The sequence below is a fragment of the Acomys minous genome (assembly GCF_964271855.1).
Source record: "Acomys minous genome assembly, chromosome: 17".
Classification (NCBI taxonomy): Eukaryota; Metazoa; Chordata; class Mammalia; order Rodentia; family Muridae; genus Acomys; species Acomys minous.
In genome coordinates, this window is record NC_140500.1 from 5,569,610 (window position 1) to 5,595,547 (window position 25,938).

Genomic DNA, 25,938 nt, shown 5'->3' on the forward strand with positions numbered 1-25,938 from the left:
TACTATCTATCTATCTGTCTGTCTGTCTATCTATCTATCTATCTATCTATCTATCTATCTATCTATCTATCTATATCCAACCCTGTATTCCTCAAATTCTTAGTAGAGTATTTTATTTATGCATCAAGAAATAATCCCAGTATTGAGAAATCTCTGCCACTAAGGTAAACTTTACCAGAATTTTACTTAAAATATCATGGAAACATTCTAAAATTTTTGGACTACTTTGTAAATGTATAGTAATTTTAGTTGCTTAGTTGCTAAAATATTGGTAAGGTGGTCCTGGAAATCTGATGACTGTAATCTCAAGGTTATTGTACCTCTAACTTGGGCCATCTCATTAGTGTAACAAGAATTCACTTATCACCCATGCCCAAATCCAAGAATAAAGCTGAGACTGGCCTTGTCTCATGTTTTGTTTGCTGTGTCAAGGATGAACCTCAAGGGGCTGTCACTGAGACAGCCTTCCAGCCTAGGTCCTGCTTTTAAAAACCCAGGCTACAATCTGGAGCTTATGGTGCATGCCTTCAATCCCAGAACTCTGGAGGCAGGGAGATGCCCTTGAGTTCATGGCCAGCCTAGTCTACAAGGCGAGTTCCAGGCCAGCCAGAGGTATACAGTAAGACTGTGTCTCAAAAGCCAACAACAGTACAATAAATCACCAAGACTCAACTTTTTCTTCCATGGCAATCTTGCCAAAGCCAACTGGTTCCAGATCTGAGCTCAGTGTCCTCACCGTTGCAGTACTGTCCCAATGCAGATTACTGCAGGCTGCACCCTGCTCCGATTGCTGTAGCTTCACTGTAAATTTAGAAACTGGAGCAGTTGTACTCCTTTCATCCTATTTTGGGTCCTTTTTAGCTATGCTGTGATAAGTTGCACTTTCATAAAAAAAAAAGATCATTTTGTCAATTTGTATGAAAAAATTGAGTCTTTGATATGGTTTTGTGTTTAATCTACAGACAAATTGGTAGAAAATTTTATTTTAAGAATATTATTTTCTTATCCATGAATATGGGATGTCTTTCCATCCTCTTAGTTTAAGTTTTTCTAATCCTGTTTTCAGTTTGTAACATACAAGTCTTCTCTCATTGTTAAATGTATGCTTATTATGTTCTCTCATATACTTTTATATAAAAATTATTTTCTTGATTCTTATCTTCAGAATTATTCAGTGTTAGTAATGAAAGTATATTGATTTTTTGCACATGGGCAATTTTCCTCAGCCTTATGAGTATCAGTCATTTGATCTTGTGATAATTTAGTGACTTAAGACTTTCTGACTGAAACATTCTTTACCAAACAAACAAACAAACAGTTTAACTTCTTTCTTTCCAGCTTGTAGTCTTTTCTTTCTTCTTCTTTCCTTGAGATCTGGAGGGTCACCTCTACTCCTGTGTTAAGTGAGGTGGTGTTAGCAGAGGTCTTTGATTCACCAAAAAGTATTTTGGATTTTTAGCTTCATGATAGGTTTAGAATACTTGCAGATATGGGCAATGTAACTGAATAAGAATTGGGTGTTTCTGACTTTTTTATGCTCTTTATTAATTTTTATTCTGGAATTCTTTCTTATACTTACTGTCCTAGAGTGACCAGAGCTGTGCTGTGCTGTGTGCTAGTAAATATATATTTAATAAGTATGAGAGCTTGGTAGGATGGTTTCCCTGGAGTTCTGTTGCAATGATAATGCTTTAAGTATATTTTAAGTTAACTATATAACTATATAAAATGATTATAATTGTCCATCCCAATAAAAGATATGCAAACATGCATGCATGTACACATGTAAATATATATGCTCATATGGCTCAGTTAACAATGTAGAATATTTAAAGTTACTTAATTGTCACATTTCTAAAATAGCTAATTCTCATTTTACACTTTAAGCACCTCTGTCTTTTGAAATGTCATCCACAAAGGCTTCTTTGCTTATTTCACATCGATTATGCATTTACCAGTTAGTAAATGGCACAGTTCAAAGATTGCGCCATTGGATATGAACCAGGTCTCGGTAAAAAAAAAAAAAGGTTTTAAAGTAAAATTTTTGAAAATTTATTCTAAAACTTTGTAGTAGAAATATCATTTGGCTGACTTCATATTTTTTGATGTTTCAGACCTGACTGAGCATTTGAAACTACTCCCAGGTTATTTAACAGCTGCTGTTTCTTTTTTATTTGTTAGTGTTACAAGAAGCAGAGAGCACTGAGGACATCCGGAAGTCAGAGAGATTGACCCGGAGGCACACCAGGTCAGGACGCTGCTACCACTGTTGATCATTATTTTCTGTCAGGTGTACAGTTCTCAAATCTCTTGCCACTTGCTTCCTGTGGGGACTAAGCTGCTGCTCTTTCAGATTTTCTGATCGCAGCCAGCTCTCATGTGTGCGAAGCCCAGCGTTTGGTTAGCTGATCTGTAGGTCTTGGATATAGGAAATAATTTAAAGAAACTTTTGTGAGTGGAAGGAATTTTGAAACCTAGTAAGCTGCGCAGATATTCTGATTATGATTGTTCTTTTTATTAACATATCTTAAAATGAAGACTTTTTGATGGGTTTCCCCGAATCCAACGCTTAAAATGCACGGAATGTTAAATTACGCAATTATAATGGCAAAAGTCCTGTGTGAGGGGCATCAGCCTTGTCTCCTCTGCTGTGTGCTCTGCCTGCAGGTCTACCAGAAGGCTTTGGATGCTCTCCAGTGTTAACCCTTTGCTGGCAGTGCCTCTTTAACTAGCGGATGCTGAACACCATGTGTAAAACTAAGGTTAACTAAATACTTCCTAAGCAAATAGAAAGATGTGGCTGTCAGAGTCTGCTAGCACCAAGGCACTGTGGGTACTTGGCTATTGGCCAGTGTCCTCACTGAATGGAGGCTTGCTGGCATCTACCCAAGGCTCGATGGGAGGAAGGTTGATCACCCTGTGTCCATCTTCTGCTTCTCTCAGTTGTCTTAAAAGTTGATTTCAGCCCAGGCTGCTATTGCTTAGCTACTCACAGAAGAGCCCCCGTCTGTGAAGCCTGTGTGCTAAGTGGCCCTAGGGAGAGTGCCAGCAAGCCAACCTACCTTCTTGTCTCCTTCACGGTGCCTTACCAGAGCGCCTCCTAGTGTTCATCACACGGTGAGTGGATGCCTGTGTCCTCGGTCTGACCACATCTCCTCAGGGACAATAATTACATGCATAGGAATTAAGCTTCTGGTTCTGTGTGGGTACCTCATGGGTTTTGTTGTTTTCAAGCATCAGCTGTAGAGATTAGACACTTTTTTTTATTAGCCAGTACCTTGAAGGAATATGACCTTTTAGTTATGATAAAATAGATGGATATCTTGATCTTGTCTAGATACTACATAATGTTCTTGCCTTTAAACACAAAGTTCTGTGTTCAAAATGATATATCCATTGGACTAATGGCTGAATCTGACCTGGTCTTGTGGAGCTGAGAACCACATTTGGATGACACTTTCAGGAGGAGTGTTCTAGTGATAAATGTCTCCCAGTTTTCAGTTTATAAATACTACTGAGAGAATACCAATGCTAAGCAAATATAAGGTAAAAGTGGCAAATGCTCTTGGTACCAGATACTATATAGATCAAAGCTTCTAGAATTTTCCACCCATAACTCATTTCCTTTGAGAAACTTCTGTGCAATTCTAGGTACATAGGTATATAAAATATGCAAACAAATCAAACATCTGCTGATAATAAATTACAATGAGATTTATTCTAGGTCATTTAGTACATTACAACTTTGCTGTTCATTAAAGCTAAAAGCAAAATTTCACACTAGGGAAGGGCATGCTTATTTAGTTTTCACACAAAGAATTAAATCCTGGCAGAACATTCGATACTAAAGGACATCTTCAGTGGTCTTCAGAGTTGATCAATAGTTTGGTTTTATAATGGATCATTCTGAAACTGCTACTTTATTTAAATATGTATTTAAAAAGTTTCCTTAGGGATACTCTAGAAATTGTTGGAAATTAAAAAAAAAATTAAACAATGCATAATACAAAAATACACTAATTTGACTCTTGCTTGTAATAATGGTTGCAAAATATAGATTTTTTTTCCCTAATGAAAACTCTGTTTATGTAAGGGCAGAAAGCACTGCAGTCCATAGCACCTGAGAGTCTTGGGTGTGAGCTGAGGTGCCGTGGGAGTGTTACTCATTATGTGGTGTGATGGCACACACCACACATGTTGTGTGTTCGGAACGAAAGCTGCAGGGAAGTGACACAATGCAGCATGGGTAAGCGGGGCCGGGGACCTTGGGTACTTTCTGTGCTTGTCTTGTGACTGATGCCTCCAAAACCTTCTGCTGCAGCCAAATTCTCCCATCTCTCAGTAGAAGAAGCTGAGACAGAAATGGTGAGGCTGTGCAGTTGTTTGAGATTTTTCTTGTTTGAGGCAGGATCAAGGAGGAAGGAAGCACACCATCTTAAAAGGACAGGGAGAGCCTCAGCCCAGCTCCTTCCCCTATGGTCCTAAGCTAGCATCAGATTAAGAGCGCCAAGTGTCCTCCTGCTAACTTGGTGCAGGACAGTGATGCCATCTTTACAAACTATGGAACTCAAGCCTTTCTGTGCACCGAGCTTCTCCCCGGAATCATTTGAATGTAACTAAGATAGTCAACTCAGATTGCACTGATATTTGAGGAAATCAAGAGTTTTGTTTTGGGACATCATATTTTATCAAATGTTATTTCTCTAGAGACATTTTAGATAAATAGATGACTTTCTGTCAATTCATTATAAGGAAAAGCTTATTTTACAGAAATACAAGTGAAAATTTAGTATATATAAATAGTATATTATACACACACACACACACACGCACACACACACACACACATATATGGCATAAGCACTAAGTAGGAAAATGAAGCAGGAAAAATTATGAAGGGACCCTATACTGCCTAGAGTAACCCTCTGTGATTAAAAAAAAGGTGGGGCACAGAGACATCCTGGGCGAGAGGAGAAGCCCTCAGGCCCGTAGGGAAGAGCTGCACCTTCAGTTGGAAGAGCGATGGAGGTGGTGAATGGCAGGAGTCCAGGGAGGGGCAGAGAAGGCAGAGAGGTGCAGGGCTGACTGTGGGCAGCGATTGTCCTGGCACAGCTAGAGGGACACACCGGGACTGTGACTATCACAGAGTCGGGGCTCCCACTTGGAATTAAAGAGGCGTCAGTGGACAGGGGCATTCTTATTCTGTGCATATTTAAGCATTCCCCAGACCAACAGGGGGTATGTGTCCCTTTAAAATGTCCTTACAAACAGTGTATAAACTGGGAGTGAAAACGGAGCCAGGCTAACACTGATGAGCGTGACGTCCTCTTGTCAGAACCCCCGACAGTGATTTTCATTTCCATGTCTTTAATGGGGAGAATTCGTTAGAGTCTGAGCTACATTAGTTGGCTCTGTATGACCACTTGTTTCAGAAAAGAGACTTTAACTATGATAAATAATGTTTAAAACTATGAGCATCTGATTAACTGCTTTGCACATCTGAATTTGCATTTGTTTACCATTTGTACGCTTGACTAACACTGTATAGCATTGTGGGAATCAACAACAACAACAACAACACCAACAACACAACCCTTTGAATTGTATATTTTATTTGCAAATGGAGGGTCGTTTGAATATTAACATTATGGTTTCATTATAATAATTGCCACATGATCTATAAGACTGTTTATGAAGAGGAAGAAATGGGATAGGTTATTTTTTAAGTAAGCAGATGATTTAGCAGGAGTTAGAGAGCATGGATCATCGGAATTACCTGGAGGTTTAACCAGCTGGAGGAGCAAAGGTTCTTAATCTGCATTTGCCACCAAATGATCAAACACACCAAACATGCAAGGCTGTAAAACAAAATCTCTATATTTTCTTTTACATTTGTTAAGCTATTATGTCCATAGGTGAGAAATAAACATGGCTTGAACAAGGCATTGCTTTTCTTAGTCACCACTGTTTATATTGGAAATGAGGAGCGAAGGCTATTATTTCAGATAAATAACCGAGGAAAATATCCATGCATGTTTTCAGAAAAATTGTTAGGTTAGAGACAACGTTGTCGAGACTTAGAAAGCAGAATAATTTCTACCATTATCTCTCCTCTTGTGTGATGAATCACGTGACGAGGGAAAGGTAATTGGGAGAGAGATGAGCTTTCTTAGCTATCACATAATTCTATCAGGGATTTTCCAAAAATTTAAAATCAGTATATTAAGAAATGATTACAAATTATAATTATGTAAGCCCTAGATTTCTATTATATATATAGAGAGATAAATATAAATTTTCTCACATAGTGAAATATATTTAAGAAATGATTGCAGATTATAAATAAATTATATAAGTCCTAGATTTCTATTATATAGACATAGGTATAAATATATTTTTCCTCACATACTGAACTATAAGTACACATATATGACCATTTAGTGTCATTTTTTCCTCAAAATTCTTAGATCCTCTAAATTATCTATTTTTTTTTAAGCAGGAAGAATTAAAATCTCTTTTGGCATTAGGCAGAGAATAAGGTAGGGCATACAACATTCCTTTTTGGATCATTCCTGCTGGAAACAATCTCTCAGCTGTGCTTGCTCTGTCTTGCCACAGATGTTGAAGAGGGGTCCCTGTCCCCTCTGAGTGTTAGCTGGCCAGTCCCACCTCCTCTGGTCACATGGCTGTTAGGTTCTGCCCTTGTTGTATGTTCAGTTTCTCTCCTTTCGATAAAAATTACCTCCACTGCTTAAATACTCAGAATTCCTCATCTCAAATAATTTTCTTTTAATTTTAGGTTTTCTTCATACAAAGTCTCTCTAAAGTTTTTTTTAAGGATTTGCTTATTTTTATGTTATGAGTATGGATGTTTTGCCTGCATATATATCTGTGTGTCATGTGCATGCTATGCCCCTGGAGGCTGGAAGAGAGCAGTGGACCCCAGAGCTGGAGTTAGAGACAGTTATGAGCTGTCACGCAGGCGCTGGGGACAGAACCTGGGTCCCCTCCAAGAGCAGCCAGTGTGTTTCAGATGCTGAGCTATGTGCCCAGCCATTCTCTGAAGTTTTAACTTAGCCTCACTCCTTTTTGTTTTTGTCTTTTTGAGATAGGATTTCTCTGTGTAGCCTTGACTGTCCTGGACTCTCTTTGTAGACCAGGCTGGCCTCGAACTCACAGCGATCCACCTGCCTCTGCTTCCCAAGTGCTGGGATTAAAGGTGCGCGCCACCACCGCCCAGCAGCCTCACTCGTTTTTCCCCCCTCAAATTTATATCTCAGTATTGTTAAGGTCACCCCCAACTCACTTTTAACACACTGCATCCAAAACGTCCTCTTTGGTCACTATTTATATTTATATTTCATGAGTCGAGAGCAGGCCCCACTTTGTTCTAAGACTTGTTCTTGCCCCTTTTGCTGAGGATGAGTCTGTTCTTCTAGCATGACTCTCCAAGAGCCGTTAGCCATTGAGTGTGTTCAACATGTTTGTCTTGGAGAGCGATCACAAATGATCTGTACATGAGATTTACGTGAGATGCATCACAAGCGATGTGAAAGAGCCATATCCTTCAACGTTTTATAGAAAAGAAAAGAGAGACGGTGCCATAGTAAAGGTGGCTTGGAATTACATCCAATTTTGTTCCTCGTGGGTGTTCGACATTGGGAGGGTTGCTGAGTCTGCAGTTAAGGTTTTGCGGTCTTGCTGTAGGTGTCAGTCGCTGTGGATCCAGTTTGTATACATTTGTGTTGTAGAGCATCATAAGTGAGAAGGCCAGTTGCATGCAGAGTTGGAGAACTTTGAATCTTTATGCTTCTTGGTTTGCTGCGATTTGGGGTCCCACTGAAAAAGCGTGTTGTGGAGCGGGGCTATGCAATGGATGAATTAGCACAAGGTTGACACGAGGTTGCCTGACATAGGAGGGACTATGGGATGGAAGCAGTCATAAGGAGGAAAACAGAAAAGCCGGGGTGAAGGGAGCAGCACCTAGGGAGAGACAGCAGCCACAGCTGGAAAGGTCTTCTCCAGTAGGGCTGGTGACATTCAAGAGTACTGAAGGGCGGGTTTCTCCACCGATAACTGAAGTTAAGCCATACAACTCACAGGTAAGGGACTCAGGAAAAAAAAAGTTGTCCTTCTAAGTTATTTCATTTTTGGAGGAGGGGGAATGAATTGTTCTACAGGCATTGTGTGTGAGGTACCATTGTGAATGTACTAAGAAAATACCTCTTCCGAAAGATTCCGGAAGCCAGCACGGAGATAGACTATGAAGTTGAGAGAGTTGAAAGTTCATGGTGACAGTTGTCCCCGCCGTGGAGGGAGGACAATGTGGGGAAGAGCGACCTATGAAAGAGTGAAGTTCTGACCTCCATGTGGGAGTTAAAGACGCTCGTGGGGAATGGAGAAAGTTAGGAGAGACGCCCAAGCTTCAACTGGAGTTAGTTGTGTTTCACAAACTCTAGTCCCATCCCATGCTCTGTTTTTCTTTTTTTTCTTTTTTAATTCATTTATTTATCTTAAAATTTTGCACAGTGCCTGCCAGAGAGACATGTACACGAGTAAGGAAGCACTCAAAGCCAGATTTATCAACTCACTAGAATTTAATCATTTCTAGATTATTCAAAGTTTTTGGAAGGACTGAGACTCATTTGCTCACTTTTCCATTCATACGCTTATCCATCCATTCATCTGCTCAGTTCATTTGTTTGCTCCTTCTCTTATTCATGTAGTCATTCATTTGCTCATCCATTCGCTCATTCACCCATTCATACACACCAATCAATACCAACCTAAAGTTCTCTACCCAGCTACTGATGGCTCCTTAACCGCATTGCCTGACCACAGATTTCATTGCGTCAACCGGGCATATTATTCTCACCAGTTACTGGTTAAAGATCAGCTGGGGCAGATCCTGCCCATGTCAAGGAAGCGATCCATCCATCTCAGAAGAGGTGGCTTCTTCCTGAGCGTGGCTGGGTTAATTCTACAAGAAAGCAATAGCGAGCCTTGCCCGTACTTTCCCACTGATGGGAAAGACTCGCTCCCCCTAGTTTCATATACTGACCGTCAAATCGTTAGCTCGTGAAGGATTTAAACCGTTCTCTTAGTGGAGGTTAAACGCAGTGGTACTCTAGGTAGAGATCTACCCTACCCAACCAAGATCCCATGGCACCCCAGAAGTGTCTGGGCAGGAATGCAAGTTGGAAGAGTGGAGCCCCATGAGTCCTTGGCTAGCACATGAGTGCTTTCCTGGGGTGCCCCAGGAACAGGAACTGACACAGGTGTTTGCACAGTTCCTTGTAGCTACTCCACCGGGAGAGATGGAAGAGCTCTTAACACTGCTGTTTGGTGGTGCTAGGAGTATCTGGCAAGCAGTCAGCCTGGCTGTATATTTCTCTGGGGAAAATAAAAGCCACAGGGGAGTCATCAGTGTGACCTTCTGCTGGGTAGCTGGCATACAGGCGCACCACAGGAAACCTCTCTGTTGTCACTGGTGAAACAGAGCCTGTCAGGTGCTCCTGGATGCTCTCCATTTAAGGTGCAAGTGGAGTATTGAACAGAAACACAGGGCTAATTCCCAGTGGTGAAGCTTAACACCAACCAATATGTTGATAAAAGGGACTAGGGGGCGGGGTGGGTGGAGGAAGGAGTGTCTCTGGTTTTGTGAGCACGGTTATAAGCTTCTCTGTTTACGTCTGACCCATGGTACTGAAATGCTGTCACTAGCATCATTAGCAAGCAGAGTGTTGATAGCATAGTCAAATGCACAGCAGAGTTCTGGCTCTTAGGTGTCTGGACTAACTCCCAATATTGGGAATAGGAGTCAGACTGCCATCGCTTTTCCCGGGCTAACAGACGCCCTGCCATTAGCAGTCTGAAGGCAATTTTATTAAAATACACAGCCCTGCTGAGTCGCTCTCCACAGATAAATAAGGAAGGCAGAAAAGAAGCTTTTGTTTTAAAGTAATTATTTAAACCATGCATTACAGGTAATTTTCTTTTGCTGGGAAAGCAAATGCTACCAGAACTGCAATACCAATTGGGTGACACTGACTCGAATAATGTGATATTGTCATTTTTAAGAGCTAAAGCAGTGTTTGATTTCCCCTAAAGTACAAACAGAACAAATTGGATCCAGGTATCCCGCACATGTGTCTTTCAGCTGATGCTAAGTTTTGGGATGAACAGTGTGGTGATATAGAAATGTAACGCACTGGCTTTAGAGTTCTGGATGCATAGATCAGAACCCGAACATGGATCGGAACAGGAGGGCAAAGAGTACATTTTTGTTTTCCCTTCACTGTCAAGAGGAATGTACATTTCACACATTAAAAGAGACCTGTTACTGGGATGCTTATATGTAAACTGCAAGGATTTAATAAAGGCGTATGTGTGTCAATGGAGCCAGGCGTTTGCTAGTCTCAATTGTAAAATTCTAGAAAACCTTTTCAAGGTTACTCAAGGTCTAAAGGACCCTAGAGAGAATGCTTGGTTCTCCTTCAGAAGGGTGAATAGAACAGACAGCCGGAAGCTGTTGAAGAGAAGGAACAGGAAGGGAGCCTACCATAGAGGTGCTCTGAAAGACTCCACCCAGCAAGGGGTCCAAGCAGATACTGAGACTCACAGCCAAACTTTGGGGTGGATCACAGGGAGCCTTACAGAAGAGTTGGGAAATAGAAGGACCTGGAGGGGACAGGAGCTCCACAGGGAGACCAGTAGAGCCAACAAATCTGAGCGGGGGGGGGGGGTACTGCGTGGACAGATGCACCAAGCAAGGACCGTGCTCAGTGAGGACCTGGACCCTCTGCTCAGGTGTAGTAGGTAGGCAGCACAGTCTCCCTGTGCGGCTGATAATACAGAAAGTAGGGACTACCTCTGACATGGACTCTGGTACCCACTCATAGATCACTTCCACCTGGCAGGGTGGCCTTGCCAGACCACAGAGGAAGAGGATGCTGACAGTCCAGATGGGACTTGATAGGCTGAGGTCAGATCTCAGGGGAGCGAGGGATGGGCTATGAGGGAGGGAGGGTAGGACCAGGATGTGATGAGGGAGGGTAGGACTGGGATGTGATGAGGGAGGGTAGGACTGGGATGTGATGAGGGAGGGTAGGACTGGGATGTGATGAGGGAGGGTAGGACTGGGATGTGATGAGGGAGGGTAGGACTGGGATGTGATGAGGGAGGGTAGGACTGGGATGTGATGAGGGAGGGTAGGACCGGGATGTGATGAGGGAGGGTAGGACTGGGATGTGATGAGGGAGGGTAGGACCGGGATGTGATGAGGGAGGGAGCTATAATTGGGATGTAAAGTGAACAAATTGTAAAAAATGAAAATAAATCATTAAAAAAAATTACTCAAGGTCCATTAAAATTACCACCTTTCCTTTGCTTCTTGGAGTGACACATTCGTGTGCTTGGGCTCCTTACCAGAGTTCACGCTGGCCTTTGTATAGGCCACATGAGACTTTCCTGCCTGGGAGGTCCCTTGGGTGCTTGCTCTGCACTGCTGCCCAGGGGGAGTGAAGTAGTGCATTCGGGGAGTGACCTCCTCCAGTTCCAACCTAAGACCCTAAGCTCCTTTCAGCATGATGTGCCCATTTAGGCAAGCAATTTGTCTTCTGTAGGCCTTTGTGTCCTTGGCTCTGGAATAGAAATAAAAGGCAAACTAGCTCCTTGTGCTGGTTAAGAGGAAGAAGTGAGCTGATGCTTGGACACCTTTGGGGTGGTATCTTGCAAGAACGTGTTCTGGAATTGTTTTTTTTTTTTAATCTTAATAAGCTATTAACAAAATCTTATCAGAGAAATGTAGTGCTGGCAGTTGAGATAAACACATCGATTAATGTATGATCTCCACTTCAGAGTGAAAAAGGCTAATACAAGACAGGCATTAGACAGATAACTTGTCCCTGCGTGCCACTTCTTGTTTTATGGGGAGAGATCTTAGAGAAATAAATGAGGTGCAATTTAATCTTGTCCACAGGGGGAGATCACCAAGAAGTCTTGCTTGTGGTTCTAAAGAAAAACCCTGCTCTGCATCCTATCCCGAGTAGCATATCAGAGACAACCATTGCTTTTTCTAAGAGTGATTTTCTCAGGCCCTTTTACATTGTATTTGTTTTTTTTTTTTTCTTAAGCGTTATCCTCAGGCTTAACAAGCATCTATGGATAGCAAGGGAACCTATATGTTAATTAATCACTCCTGTGATACTTTTTGGTGTTTCTGCTGGGATGATTTTGGGGAGAGCTGAGGTTGCGGCATGGATCTTCATACTTTGCTGAAGGCAGCTGATACTGGAACACAGCCTTGGTGGAGGGGCGTTTGCTAACTAACAAATCATCACCCCATTCAGCCTCCTGACCTTTTAATCTTCTTTCTACTGGAATTTATTCCCGTATCACATCTAAAGTAATAATGAAAATGGACGTGCCTTAGGTTACTTAGTGTGACAGATCTAAAATGATCTCAGTGTTCCTGTGTGGAACAAGGGCTCAGACACTATAGAATCTTTATGTGGTGGAGTCCCGTGCCCCAGGAAAACAAACAAGATGGAGTAGGGGAGCAAAAATGGAGAGAAAAATCACATAGGACAAATATGAAAACAAGTCAATATACACACTTGCTAATCGGGGCAAATTTTAAAAAGGTAAAGAAGACACCTACAAGTTGATTACTTGCGCGGGCCAAGTTCTCAGAACAGCTGTTCAGAGAATTAGACCAGGTGCGGCAGGAAGGCTGAAGGAAGGCATTTGTCTGCATGTACTTTAATGTTTCTCATTGCTTTGCTTCTGGGAACTGTGCTGGTATTTCATAGAATTCTTTTTTTAAAAAAAAATATAAAATGAACCAGAGAGTTCATGGAACAACACAAGAAACACAAAATATAACAAGCAAAGAACACCATACGCACAAGAGTTATGGGGGAGAAGAAAAAGAAGCCAGTGTCAGCAGACAGGGTTTGTACTTTTGGATCTAAAGTCAAAAGTGAAGCCAATGGGAACACACCTGGTGCGTTTGTGCCTGGTATGCACGAAGCCGCTGGGTTCAATCTCTAGTACTGCCAATCAATCAATCAAACAATCAAACAAACAATTAAGCTATATACTCTAATTCATATGTTTGTGTTTCACAAAGTACTGGTCACCAATCCTACTCCTCAGCATAGTGAGATTTAGAACTTTGGGAAGCGACTCGGGTGTGCTGTAGAAATGTGAATGGGGGTTGTCCGTTCTCACTGTGGAAGGAAGGGAGAAGTCTTGAAAGAATCCTGTTGAGGTGGGTCTTATCCCCAGAGGTTGGTAAAAGAATATCTGTCTAGTTATGGATACCGATAAAGAAACAGGGGTCTATGAGTCTATACGCAGAGGCCTAGCTCTGTCGGGCAGGGAGGGCCCGGAAACAGGTGCAGCTCCTTGACAGCGGTGAGCACAAGTGCTCTGTAGACCTTCCCACCAAACACTAATCTCAGCAAGAGAAACCAAGACTCCTTGTAGACACAGATGATTCGAGGCTGGACCCAGGAGGATGCGTGCTACCTGCTCTACTGTGCTACCAGGAGCTTAGGAGATACTGCAAAGACCATCAGGCAGCCTGAAGTGGCTTCTTGACTGCACACCATGGGAGCTACGAGCAAGGACACAGGGACAGCCACGGGGCAGAACTCGATTTTCCGTAAAGGGTTGAAGTTCCTGAGTAAATAAGTGAGGAAGGAAAAAAAATCATTTTTAAACAGTAGAATTCCAGCCAATAAGTGGAAGAAGTGGACTGGAGAGATGGTGCAGTGGTTAAGGTCACTGGCTGCATTTCCAGGGGAGCCAGGTTTGATTACTAGCACCTGTGCTGGTCAGCTTACCACTGCCTGCAATCCCAGTTCCAGGGGATTTGTCAGTCCCTCCTGGACTCCATGAGCACTGCAAGCGTGTGGTACAACATGTCAAGGCACACAGGCAAATGTGCACACACACATATTTTAAAATTAAATAAGTAGAAGGAGTGCTAGAGATAGAAAGCAAATATTTGGTAAATGTCACAGTAATAATTCTTCAGGCTGGATCATCGTCAAGCAGGGATGGAACTGACAGGTGAAAAAATGAACAGTGTTCCGTTCACATGGTGACGAAGTTCTGTCTCTTAAAGACGTGCGTTAGTAAGGAGAAAGCGGTGCTTTTGTAGTGGAGGACCTAGCAGACAGAACCCAAGTCACCATCAAAGTTAGCACTGTAGTAGCGGCATCTGCTTCTGCAGTGATCCACAGAAGAAGATGACTCACGACCCTGGGATGTTCTTAATAGTGTAAAACACAAGGCTAGTGCCAAGTGTCAGTCAGGCAAATAAGTGCCGGCTGTTCAAGCACAGGGCTACCACTGAAAAAGCCAGGTGTGTGGCCTCTGCTTGTGAAACCTGCAGAGGAGGAAGAGGCTGGCCCGTCTCTGGGACTCACTGGTATGTCAGCCTGGCCTAAATGGCAAGTTTTAGGGCAGTCAGAGACCCTGTCTCAAGCAGCCACAGTGCAAGGGGCATGGCTTGGTTGACCTCAGGCTCCAACATACACGCACACACGTGTGTCTGTACACCTCTCCTCTCTCCCTCTTTCTCTCTCCCTCCCTCTCTCCTTTCCCTTCCCTCCTCCTCCACACTCTTCATATTTTATGGAGAAATATGAGATGATCAGAGTTGAGTGAAATGCTTCAAATTCACCAGGCAATGTCATAATTGTGTTCACGACAGCCAAGACTGAGGAATTGTCCCAGATGGGGAGAAATCAACAGGTCTAAGTAAAGAGCATCAGTGGACGGCTGTTGAGACTCAGAGACGGCCTGTAGCTCAGCTATTAGTCATGCAGATATGTTATCTTATTCTTTTTACCAGGGTTCTGCGAGATGCAGGGAAACTGAGTAACAGCACCCAGGACATCCCCCCCCCCCCAACGCTTCTTTTGTAATATTTTCTTAAGTTAGAAATTACTTCAAAATTGAAGTTGAAAAGTACAAGGTTAGCATGGATGCCTCGAGTAAGCTAGATGGAAGTCTCCTTCATCCTTTGCTGTTGTTTGGAAACGTGCTCGCTACAGGTGTGAGAAGAATAGTAGCGAATTCTGCGAGAGGACGTGAAAAGCCAGAGCAGAGCAGGTCCCACTGGCGGTCCTCCGGCTTGGTGCTTCTCCCCCACAACCGGCAGCTTTCAGGGGAATTGTCTGTGCTTCTTTCCATGTGGCTCACCTATTTGTCAGGAGACCGGCAATAAGGGTGGCTTCACATCGGTGAGGGAGAGCAGCTTGTTGACTGCGGAAGCCCAGACAATAGTTTTCAGAAGCCGTCACAGGGAGACAAGATTGAGTGCCAACGAAGGGCCGAGTGTGTTGTGCAAGAAAATAAACTCCTTGTTAAAACAGTTCGCTGGAGGCAAAGCAGCATTACAGTGTTGGCCATCGTGGACATGGGATGAGATCTTTACACCAGCCAAAGCTACCCAGGAAATGAGGTGCTCGGTGCACAGAGTGGCCATGTGGAATCCAGAGCAAGGGTGCCAGTGAGCTGGGGACAACCGTTATTTCAAACCTCATGCTAGCCATGATGGACCAGGACGGATGGATTAATAGCAATGCCGAGTCACCTGGAGATCCAGGTGCAGCCACTTGTTCCCCATACGTTAATGGTAAAACATCCCATGGTTGGAGAAGTCGTAAGAAGTGCATGGAGAGACTGACCCTCTGTTAGTCCTAAGGGCGTTTCAATGATCCAGCATTGGCTGCCCCGTTTGCGCAAACCACGCAGCTAGAAAAACATACTGAATAAAGATGTTCTACATTTCATGTCCATGTGGCCCATAACACAGCTAGACCAGCTCATTCATGAAGCTCCTTTCTGCAACAGGGGACTGCCCAACATGACATAAAAATCTATCAAGATAATTTACATATTTTTCAACTAGAAGTAAAGTAATAATTAACTGCTTCTATTTGAAGTTTTGAAGGTGTCTGCAACTTTAAACTAGATACAATACTAGTTTTCTTTCTGCATTAGTGTTCAGCATGGAGTAAAAATATTTTCACCAGATTTAAGAGCCTGTGCCTCTCCCAAGCCATATCCTCAGAAACATCAGGGTCCATGGCTTTTAACAGAGAGATTGCATGCTGTGCCCAGAGGTCCTGAGTCAGTGTGAGAGGCTGGAGCTCCAGGCACAGTCAGCCAGGAAAGGGGTCATTTCCTCGAACACCCCAGATGCTTGATTGTCTTTCTTGAATATAATTCTTCAATGGTCCAGTACCACTCAGAGATGGGAAGTCAGATTGCCAACCCAGGCACCAAAAGTTGAGCCCATCTCCAAAACCTTGGACCAGGGATTGAGTTCTGATCCTCTGCTGAGCTGTGGATTAGCATTCTGAACAGGAACCTTTAAATAGTGTAGTTCATCTCTTGAGACTCTTGGGGATATGGTATTGGGGACAGTAGCAGAATTATCTTACTTTTGTTAAGTGAAAAAAAAAACCCTGTAGGGTGTGTGTGTGTGTGTGTGTGTGTGTGTGTGTGTGTGTGTGTGTGTGTGTGTGTTGGAGTATATGTACATGCATGTCTGTGTGCATGCCTCTCTGTGCGCATGTGGAAGCCCGTGGCTGACTTTGCGAAGCGCCCTTTGTTGCTTTCTACTTTACCTTTTGAGGCAGTCACTCAGGGAACCTGAAGCTCACTGTTTCAGCCAGGGAGCACCAGGCATCCTCCTGTCTGCTGCCCACTGCTGAGGCTGCAGGTTACACACCCTCACACTGCACTCTCACACGCGTGATGTGGCTCTGAACTCGGATCGTCAGGCTTTCCCAGCAAACACTGAGTGATTGCCCAAATGCCCCCAAAATGACGTTTTAAAACAGCAGATCTCTTGGGAGGGCATGGAGTACGCTGCTCTACAGAGTAACAGGGTCAAGGTTTAAATTCCTGAAGTACCCAGGGGCCGTTGCTGAGCTGTAGGGGAAAGCCACTCTGTCCACAGACCCTGGATTGAGGAACAGTTTACTGTTAACACACACACACACACACACACACACACACACACACACACGGACACACGGACACAAAAGTTAAAAGCTATATCTAGTCACTCATAGTTGAGAGAGAGAGCGAAAGAAACTTGTAGAGCTTTAAAGTCTACATCATGGGGTTTGCGGACAGGGAACCAAAGTGCAGAGAGGTTAGGTTTCGTACATTTGACAGAGTTAATACATGACAGATCCAGAAAAAAAAATGTGCCCAGATTTCCTGATTCCTGGCCCAGTTTCCATTCCACAATGGCAGGGTGCCTCACGGCACATATGAGATTAGAGCAAAATTGTATTTGTTGAAATGCAAGAGAGGTGTCACTGGTCTTTGGATGGCATTCTGGGTAAGGAACGAGGTCAGTCTGTCGCCGTGTTTTGTCGCTACGGTTTTTGTTTGGCAGACTAGCTTGAATAAAGGACTAATGACCCTTGCCTACCACAAATCACTGTGGTCCCAGATTCTGCTGGTGTTGTGTCTGCCTCCGTCGGCGGGCCTGCAGCTTGGAAGTCACCTGCTTCTTTGAGAACGCGTGCACGTAGGCTTTGAGTTTCTGGCACTTGAGACCCACTCCGCTAAGTGACTAATCTAAGAAATGGCCTCTCTTGTTAGGTGCGCTGGATCCTGAACGGTTTCTGATTGCTAGGCAGTGGCGGTGGCGGTGCCACTGGCAGGCAGGGATTGAATTGCCATCATTTGGCTGTAACCGGAGATAGAGTCTTGTCTCCAACACAAGCCCGAGCCAAGGTGCTGTCTCCTTTCTTCTAATTTTAGTCGGAGTCATTGGCACGGATCATACCTAGACAGGCTAGCGTTATCTCTACCCAGCGCAATCTGCCGGCATTGGGCAGGCTTCCAAGCCCTTCAGCTGAGCTCCCCCCACCCCCGCCTGCACCCCCGATTTTACCAAACAGAGCTATGATTGGATGTGGAGGGCACAAGCTTTAGCCCTTTCCATTAGAAGTCACCCGTTCAGACACTACGATTCTAAGTTTAATTGGTTCAATGTATGACTCAGACGGAGCAGGCTGCTATGACGGAAAATTGCGGCAGGCTTTAATTGTAGGTCAGGAAGTAATTACTCCGACATTTTGGTGCTGGGACATTGATATTGATACATTTAACTGTCAAGGATGGGAGGAAAAAAGCGAAGCGTGCTGCCCGTTCTCAGCCCTTACTGATTTTGTTCTGGACTGCTCTGCCCTGGCAGGGTCTCCAATCACAGGCGATTGCTGTGCAGGTCTCACATGCTTCAGTCACGGTGGCTGTGTCGTGACTGGTAATTGGCTGTCCCTATAACAGCACTCAAGGACCACTCCCTGAACTGTTAGATCACAGGTAAAGAGGAAACAGCACCTCCTTTTTAGGTTTGACACCCACCCACCCCCACCCTTACCCCGACCCCCACCCTCACCCTCACCCCGACCCTCACCCCCACCCCCACCCCAGCCGGGTGCATCTGTCCCTGTGGCCTTTTTTCTCCATTCAGGTTTGCCTGGGGTGGCCTGCACCACTGTGGTCTCATCGCATATAATAAGGGAAGCAGGACAGTAGTGTCTTCATAATGGAAGTCCACACAAACCGGGCTCTGTTATTTCCTACCCGACACCCACCCCTCTCCTTTGCAAGAGTTGGGATGAAGGGGCCTCGGTTTATTTGCAAGGTCTCTCCTTTCTGTGCAGCTTCCTTCATTCTCAATCAAACATTCCTAGAATGTCATAGTTTCCTTTCTGTTGCCGAGGCAAAATATCCTGACAAAAGCAATGTAGAGGTTACAGGTTACAGGTCTGTCATTGCAAAGGGGCTAAGGCGGCAGGCACCTGGAAGAGCTGGTCACATCCATGTCAGGTCGGAAAGAATGAATTCGGACATGGCTGCGACAGTTCACTCTCTCTCCTTTTGTACACTGTAGGACCTAAACCTAGGGCGTGGTGCCGCCCGTACTGGGCACATCTTCTGATCTTCAACGTCAATGAGCACCACCAAGGCAGTCCACCCTGCTTCCGGTCATGCGCACCACGAGGCACACTCACCCAGAAAACCCTCCAACGAGCTGCTCTTGCCAAGGCTACCCTAGATTGTGTCAAGTGGATAATTAACAGTAACAATCACACAAAATATCCAGCCTCTTTCCTGGTTGTGCAAGAACAGGGGGTTTCCATGTGTAGAAGCGTGAGATCTTCTCTCCCCACTGGTTCCTGGCTTGACCCTCGTGAGCCTTTCGTGTGATGACGGGAGCACAAGCCAGCTTTCTTATATCACTATACTGAGGGCTCAGTGGTAAGGAAAGCGAGATGGAGACCCACCTCAGGGGGATCTCAGAGACTTCCCACGGAACTTATTAGTGTTTTTTTTTTAATTCTACAAAATAAAAATATCTGAGCACTCACAAACAAAACGTTTATAAGTAGAAACACTCAGATAACAACCAGAGACCATGTTTAGGTTTCATGAAAAAGAAAATAGAAACTGTGCTGCTGTATTACTCAGCTTTCTGCTACTATAACATACACCCATACTAATAAACTTAGCAAGAGGAAAAGCTCATTTGGCTCAGCAGTTTGGAGGTTCTGGCCCATATAACAATGGATGGGGACGTCTAGGAGAGCCAAGCTGGTCACTTTATAGGCAGGAAAGGACATAAACGGAAAAGGGAGAAGAGATTAGGGTCTCTCTGTCCCATCCAGCAAATACTCCCCAGTGGACGGGAGACCTCCCAGGGAGGCTACTGTTTTAAAAGGTTCCACCAGCATCCAATAGCTGCATTGTGGGAGCCAAGCAAACCTTTGGGGAAGACTAAAAATTTAAACTGTAAAGATCATATCCCAGTGACCTGGATAAAAAAAAAATACTCACTTTTTTTTTTCAAACAGAATAGAGGTTCATAAAATCAGACCAAAGTTATTAATAAAAAGATTTATACGATGAAGAGTGCGTTGAACTTCAAGGGAAAAAAAATTCTGTGAACTTATTGCTTTTGTGTTGCCAAAGCTTAAATATAAACTAAAGAGTTACATTACTTTTTCAGAATTGCTATTTTTAATTCTAGTTAGGTAGATAGGATGAAATTCTCCCTTTCTGTATTTAATGTTAAACTTACTGAAGTTGGTTTTATGCATGAAAGAAATATAGTGATATGGGTACTGTTCGCATCAACTCACAACAGCTGTGGTTACCCGAACAAGGTCAAGCCATCAGTATTCCTACAAGGACTGGCGAGCGACCTCCAAAGACTTACCCTTCAGGGAGGAGCTACTGACCGTTGATGCTACCGAGGGAGGGAGAGTGTTTACCATGGTGGACGTTCACACCCTGGTGGGTGGCCAAGGGAGAAGAATCCCTGGTGGATGCTGAAGACCCCATGAAAGGCCACACACAGCCATGTGGGTGAGGGCTGGACTCAGACAGTGATTAGTGACAATAAAAAGAAAGACAGGACGCTTGGAAGGAAGTGTGGCACTAGAGGAGGTTGGAGGAAGGTAACCATACATGCACACGATCAATAAATATATGTTGCATAGATGTATGGAACTCTCAAAGAATATGTCCTATTTATTAATCATTCATGAGAAAGTACTGTATGTACCTAAACTAGCTGGATTGCTTCATCTCCTTCACAGGTGACAGGTGACAAGCATAGAGCACTACTAAGACGCTGACAGTGACACAGAAGGGTTCCTGGTTTGGGCAATAAAGTCCACAGCAGTGGAGGGTGGAGAAGGCAGGGCTATAAGCCAGCACCCTCTGGGTATTGAGTCAGCCCTTAAAGTCAGAGAGCAGATTAGATCCGAATGGAAGGTGAGCTACGGGAAGCCCCAGGGTTGCCCCCCAGTGACACACTTCCGCCAGCGAGGCCCCAGCTCCTGAAGGGTCCACACCACTGAAAACAGTGCCACCAACTGGGTATCAAGCATTCCAGCGCGTGACCTGTAGGGGACTTTTCACAGCCACGCCACGCCACTGAGTTTGTATGAATTGGTGGGTATGATTTCTGGGAATGTGAGCTTATTGCTCTTAAATCGACGACTTAGTATCGCTTTCTATTGGGTGTTTTTCATTAGTATTCAGGGCTGGATCTGTAAATATATTTGTAGTGTTGCTTTTTGTCGAACAATTTATTTTAGACTACTGAGTACCTGCTGTGTGTTTGGGGTAAAAGATCACTTGGTTTCTGTAACCCTTCAAAACACAGTATCCCAGCCCGCTTAGGATGCCAGCCCTTAAATGTAGTTGAATCTTGCCTGCCAGTTTGCAATCTGGGAAATTTCAATCTTCCTTTCTGGTCCATGAACTACTATAGTTGACAAAAGGGATTTCTAAAAGATAATTGTATTGATTAATTCAATTTCTGGGTCGAGCATAAGGTTGTAAATTGGAGATCACTCATAGAAATTGAATACAAAGGGAAAATCTTTTTAGGTCCTTTTTGTTCCCCTCTGGTGCATTGAATGATTTATGCCGAACTCCTAAAAGCTTTCCAGCCCCACGGTGCTTCAATAAACTTCTAATGGAGTCCTGAGTGCTGCTTCTATTTCCACTGCCTGTGCAGTAGGTGGGGAACCTTTGGCTAACAGGACAAAGCTTTGTTTTATTTTCACTGACAAAAAACTCACATGCTAACACTTGATGACCACCAATGTTTCTGGAATGTTTTTGGTGTGACATAATATACACCTTCAAATATATATTAATTATGTCATCTTCAAGTAAATGTGCATACCTCTGTGTATGCAGTATGGCTGCCTCTGTGTATGCAGGCAGGACATCTCCAGGATGAATGTACTGGGTTCTATATTTCTTATGTGTTATCTGGTTGAGTGTTTCATCAGCTAATGGCTCCTCTAAATACAGAAGCTGTCTTATGCACATTCTATCACCCCCGATGGAGTGCAGTATCATACCCTTTACACAATGGATGCTAAATTAATGGTTGCACTGAATGGTAACTGAAAGAATACACATTTAATCAGAGAAAAATGTATCGTTTGATTTTTTCGTGCAGGTACATGGCAAAGATGTCACTTAGAGAAAGTCCCTTTTTATTGTCAATTAGGACTGTCTTATTCTCATCCGATGAGATGGAAGCTAAGCTCCGCCACTTTTATATAGTTTTCTTTATAATTGTGACCACGGGGAACCACATGAGGCCATCAATCAGGAGAGGGAGAGGGCCCAACAGAATTACTTCTGTAGGTGGCCAATTTTTTTCCAATCAAGGACAGCTGAAAGGTCATGATTAAAACAGTGATTTTCCAGAAATTGTAAGTAACTGTTAGTGATTGTTTTGCACAAAGATGTCAAAACTACCTTTTTCCTCTGAAAAAAGAAAATTATAAGTTCTTGCAAACATTGGCGGTTTTCCAAATTTCACTTGTACCTACTGTAATGTATTTTAATTACCACACTTGAGTCAATTTCTTAAAAAAAACAATACATGGCAAAAATAAGTGTGATAGAAAGCCTCCCCCAAATTCAACAATGGTCTTGCCAACCCCTGAACGTGTGTTGCTTAGATTAGCCCTGGCCTGAGATTTTGTGATTTTTGTTAGAAGACGGTGGCATCATATGAATTATAATTCTCTGGACATGCAAAGGATGGCGCCACTAGTATCTCTACTAAAATGTGGCAGGGACTTCGGAGATTTGAGTCAGTTCGTGTAGAAAAATTTGAAAGGCAGATGAGGTGAACACACGTCACTGTCATTTCTGTAGATGGCCCTCTGGGCTCCAAGGCAGCCAGAGATGCTGACGCCACACCCTGGTGGGTGGCAGACAGGACTCAGGGCTGATTCTTCCTGTTCAGGTAGGGTGTGGACATGAGGTTCTGACCCTGTATACTTGTCAAAGATTCCTCATGACGTTGGCAAGGAGGATTTTTAACCACAATGTCCTGGTGACATTCTTAAGCACCTAATTACATTCTTCCTGCTGGTATCTTACTTCGTGTCTGGTCTTGTTTGTTTATTGGGTTTTTTTTTTCCTATTGTCACCTGTGGTTGGATACAGGCCAGTGAAGTCTTTGTCTGTGTACCCTTGTTTAGTGTTAACCTCTAGTGTGCATTGAGCGTTCTTTAAAATTGAGGTGTCAATTTTATGAGATGTACTGTATTTTTTTTTTTTTTTGGTTTTTTGAGACAGGGTTTCTCTGTGTAGCCTTGGCCATCCTGGACTCACTTTGTAGACCAGGCTGGCCTCGAACTCACAGCGATCTGCCTGCCTCTGCCTCCCGAGTGCTGGGATTAAAGGCGTGCACCACCACGCCTGGCTGATGTACTGTATTTTAGTATCCATTAATAGTATGTGTTCTTTACTTGTGTCTGTGCTTGTGTATGTGTGCACGTGTTCACATATACTTGCCTGTGTGTCTGCACGTGGAGGCCAGAGGTCAACTTCAGATGTCTTCTTCTTCATCTTTCCCCCTTATTTTTGAGACAAGGTCTCCCACTCAGCCTGGAGCTCGCTGACTGGTTAGACCATCTGACTTGTGAGCCCCTAAGATCTACTTCTGCTTCCCCGAGGTTACAAGCGAATGCCTCCATGCCGGCCTTTTGCATGGGGCTGGGAATCTGAACTCAGGTCCTCCAGCGTGGGCATCGAGTCCTTCACCCACTGAGCCATTGCTGCAGCGCACACTCTGTACTTTGACTCTCTGCTCTCATGTCATGTTCTTTATCCTGTTAAGACACACACACACACACACACACACACACACACACACACACACACAGAAACTAATGAACAGAGACAGGGCAGCTAGTGGCAGCAATGCGGAGGGGGCTTGGGAGGACAGCGGAGGGTGAGCTTTGGCTGTACCTGTGTTTTTTACCTTGCAGGAAAGTCTGAGGTGAGCAAATGAGTGGTGATAGAATTCCTGGGCTTATGACGGGCTCATAGGGGTCTTGGCAGAGTGTGACTTCATCTACAGTTAAAAATTTTAGCCCCAGAATGATGGGCTCATGTCCATATCACATGTCAATCCCTGTGTATTAAGCACATTCAGTTTGGATGTGCATATGGAAGGGTGCTTCTCTGAATTTTTATTTATTATTTATTTATTTATTTTGCTTCTCTGATTTTTAAGGGCAACATTTTGATATGTCATAATCTTGATGAATGTGCTTTAAATTAGATAGCTCCCTCCAGATCCTATTTTTTTTATATAATCTATAGAAAGATAAAATTCTATCAAATTAACATCTACTGGATGCCAGATATATTAAAAGCACTGCACATGACAGTTTGCTCTCAGAGATCATGCATCCAGGCCAAAGCCACCTTGGCTCCAAGTCCTCGCCTGTTAAATTCTTAGTGGGTTGGAGTTGGGGTCATTAGGTTCTCTGTTGTTGTTTTATTCAATGAAAAAGAGATAAATTAAATGCCATTTGCCCTGGTTTTATCTATTAATATTGCAAGTTGCCCTGGTAGGGGAAGTGTATGCCCACGAGTCAGAGAGCTGTGGTTGCGTCCTGGCTTTGTTGCCTGTCCCTTCTTTTCATTAATAGTTCATATACCTGACCTACCACTGAAACCAGTTTTAATGAAAATGTGCTGAAGACAACTCCCTGCCTTTTAAGCAAAACTCTGTCTGCATTTGTAGGAGTGTGCTAGGATGGTGCTAATAGACCCTCTGTTGGATTGGCACTGCATATGGTCCTTGGTTGGAAATGGCTCTTGGCTGCATTACATGGCTGTTACCTTCAGAGTCACCATTGGGTTCTCTGTGAAGGAGCTGCATTCATCTCAGTGTCGTAGTCTCTAAAGTGTCCTTTGGCTAGTTATGACTAGGCTTTGTGTTTGTTCCTCTGTGCCTCATCTTCTTCATATTCTACCCACAGACCAAACATAAACAAATCAGACATTAGGCCTTCCCTACCACTCCTAGTTTTCTACAAGTATCAGACACAAGAAAGACCCATTGTTGTGGGGACCAGACAATCCATCTTTTTCTACTCTCATGCTAAGATGCTCCCGTAGCCACATCCCGGGAAAGAGAGAATACATATAAACTCACCAAACAAGATCCTCAGTCCTTTGCTGAAAGGGAGATGATCTTCTTTGCTTTTCCCACTTCCTTACCATCAGCTCCCTCCAGTTTATAGTTCTATAATACTGGTTAGAACCAAACCAACCAACCAACCAACTGACCAACCAACCGACCAACCAACCAACCAAAACCAAGCAAACAAACCAAGAAAAAAACCTCACAGCTACAGAATTGCTATACCATAATTGATTTTGATGCATTTTAGCTCATCTTTACATACATTTTAGGATGTATCTTAAGGTGAGGGTTGGTTATAATCTAATTGCCAGAACACGTTCTTAGTGATGCATGAAGAATTGAGCTAGCCTCAAATCAGTAGCATAGAAAGTCTGTCTGTCTAGCACTGCCGATACCTGTAGTAGCTCTAGGTACGGTCTGGCCATAGAGGTCAGAAGAAGACCCACTGAGGTGACGTCAGTGCTGGTACTTCACTGTGCCCAGGAGAATGTGGCATTTGGAGATGTCTAAGCTGCCCTATTCCATCTTGCCAGTTCCTGTTGTTTAAGGAAAGGACAGTCATAGAGAGCTTCCAAAAGAGGAGACTCCTCTATGGCTAATTTTCAGAATTATTCTGCTTTTTGACTAGAATGAGGCCATTGCTGTTGATATATTCTCTTACCTAATAGGATGTTCTGAATCAACATTTAGAATATCACATCACCACTTAACTATAGATACTTATGTATCCAAAACTACTCATAGTAGGACTTTGGGAACAAAAACACGCTTCCCTTTTCATTGGTAACTATTATCTTTTTATTTATTTGTTTATTTATTCACTTCACGTCCATATTGTAGCCCCATTCCCTCCTCTTCTCTCAGTCTCACCCTCCCTCCATCTTCCCCATCCCCTCTCACCCTAAATA

At 43.6% G+C, this 25,938-nt stretch overlaps 1 protein-coding gene and 1 long non-coding RNA gene across 3 annotated transcripts in view; one reads left to right on the top strand and one right to left on the bottom strand.

Moving 5' to 3' along the window:
- SOX5 (SRY-box transcription factor 5) overlaps nt 1–25,938 on the top strand; it is a 942,792-nt gene that overhangs the window by 340,062 nt on the left and 576,792 nt on the right. For both annotated transcript variants that reach the window (XM_084765306.1, XM_084765302.1), the window contains one exon: nt 2,182–2,248. Coding sequence is in view for 1 of the 2 variants with exons in the window: in XM_084765302.1 (XP_084621428.1) it covers nt 2,182–2,248 (67 nt within the window). In the remaining variant the exon portion in view is untranslated. The remainder of the gene's footprint in view (nt 1–2,181; nt 2,249–25,938) is intronic.
- LOC311587975 lies at nt 2,266–25,119 on the bottom strand. The gene is made up of 3 exons (XR_014776029.1): nt 25,040–25,119; nt 3,063–3,240; nt 2,266–2,418 (listed from the first exon to the last, which is right to left on the bottom strand). It is a non-coding gene; the product is annotated as an uncharacterized lncRNA (long non-coding RNA).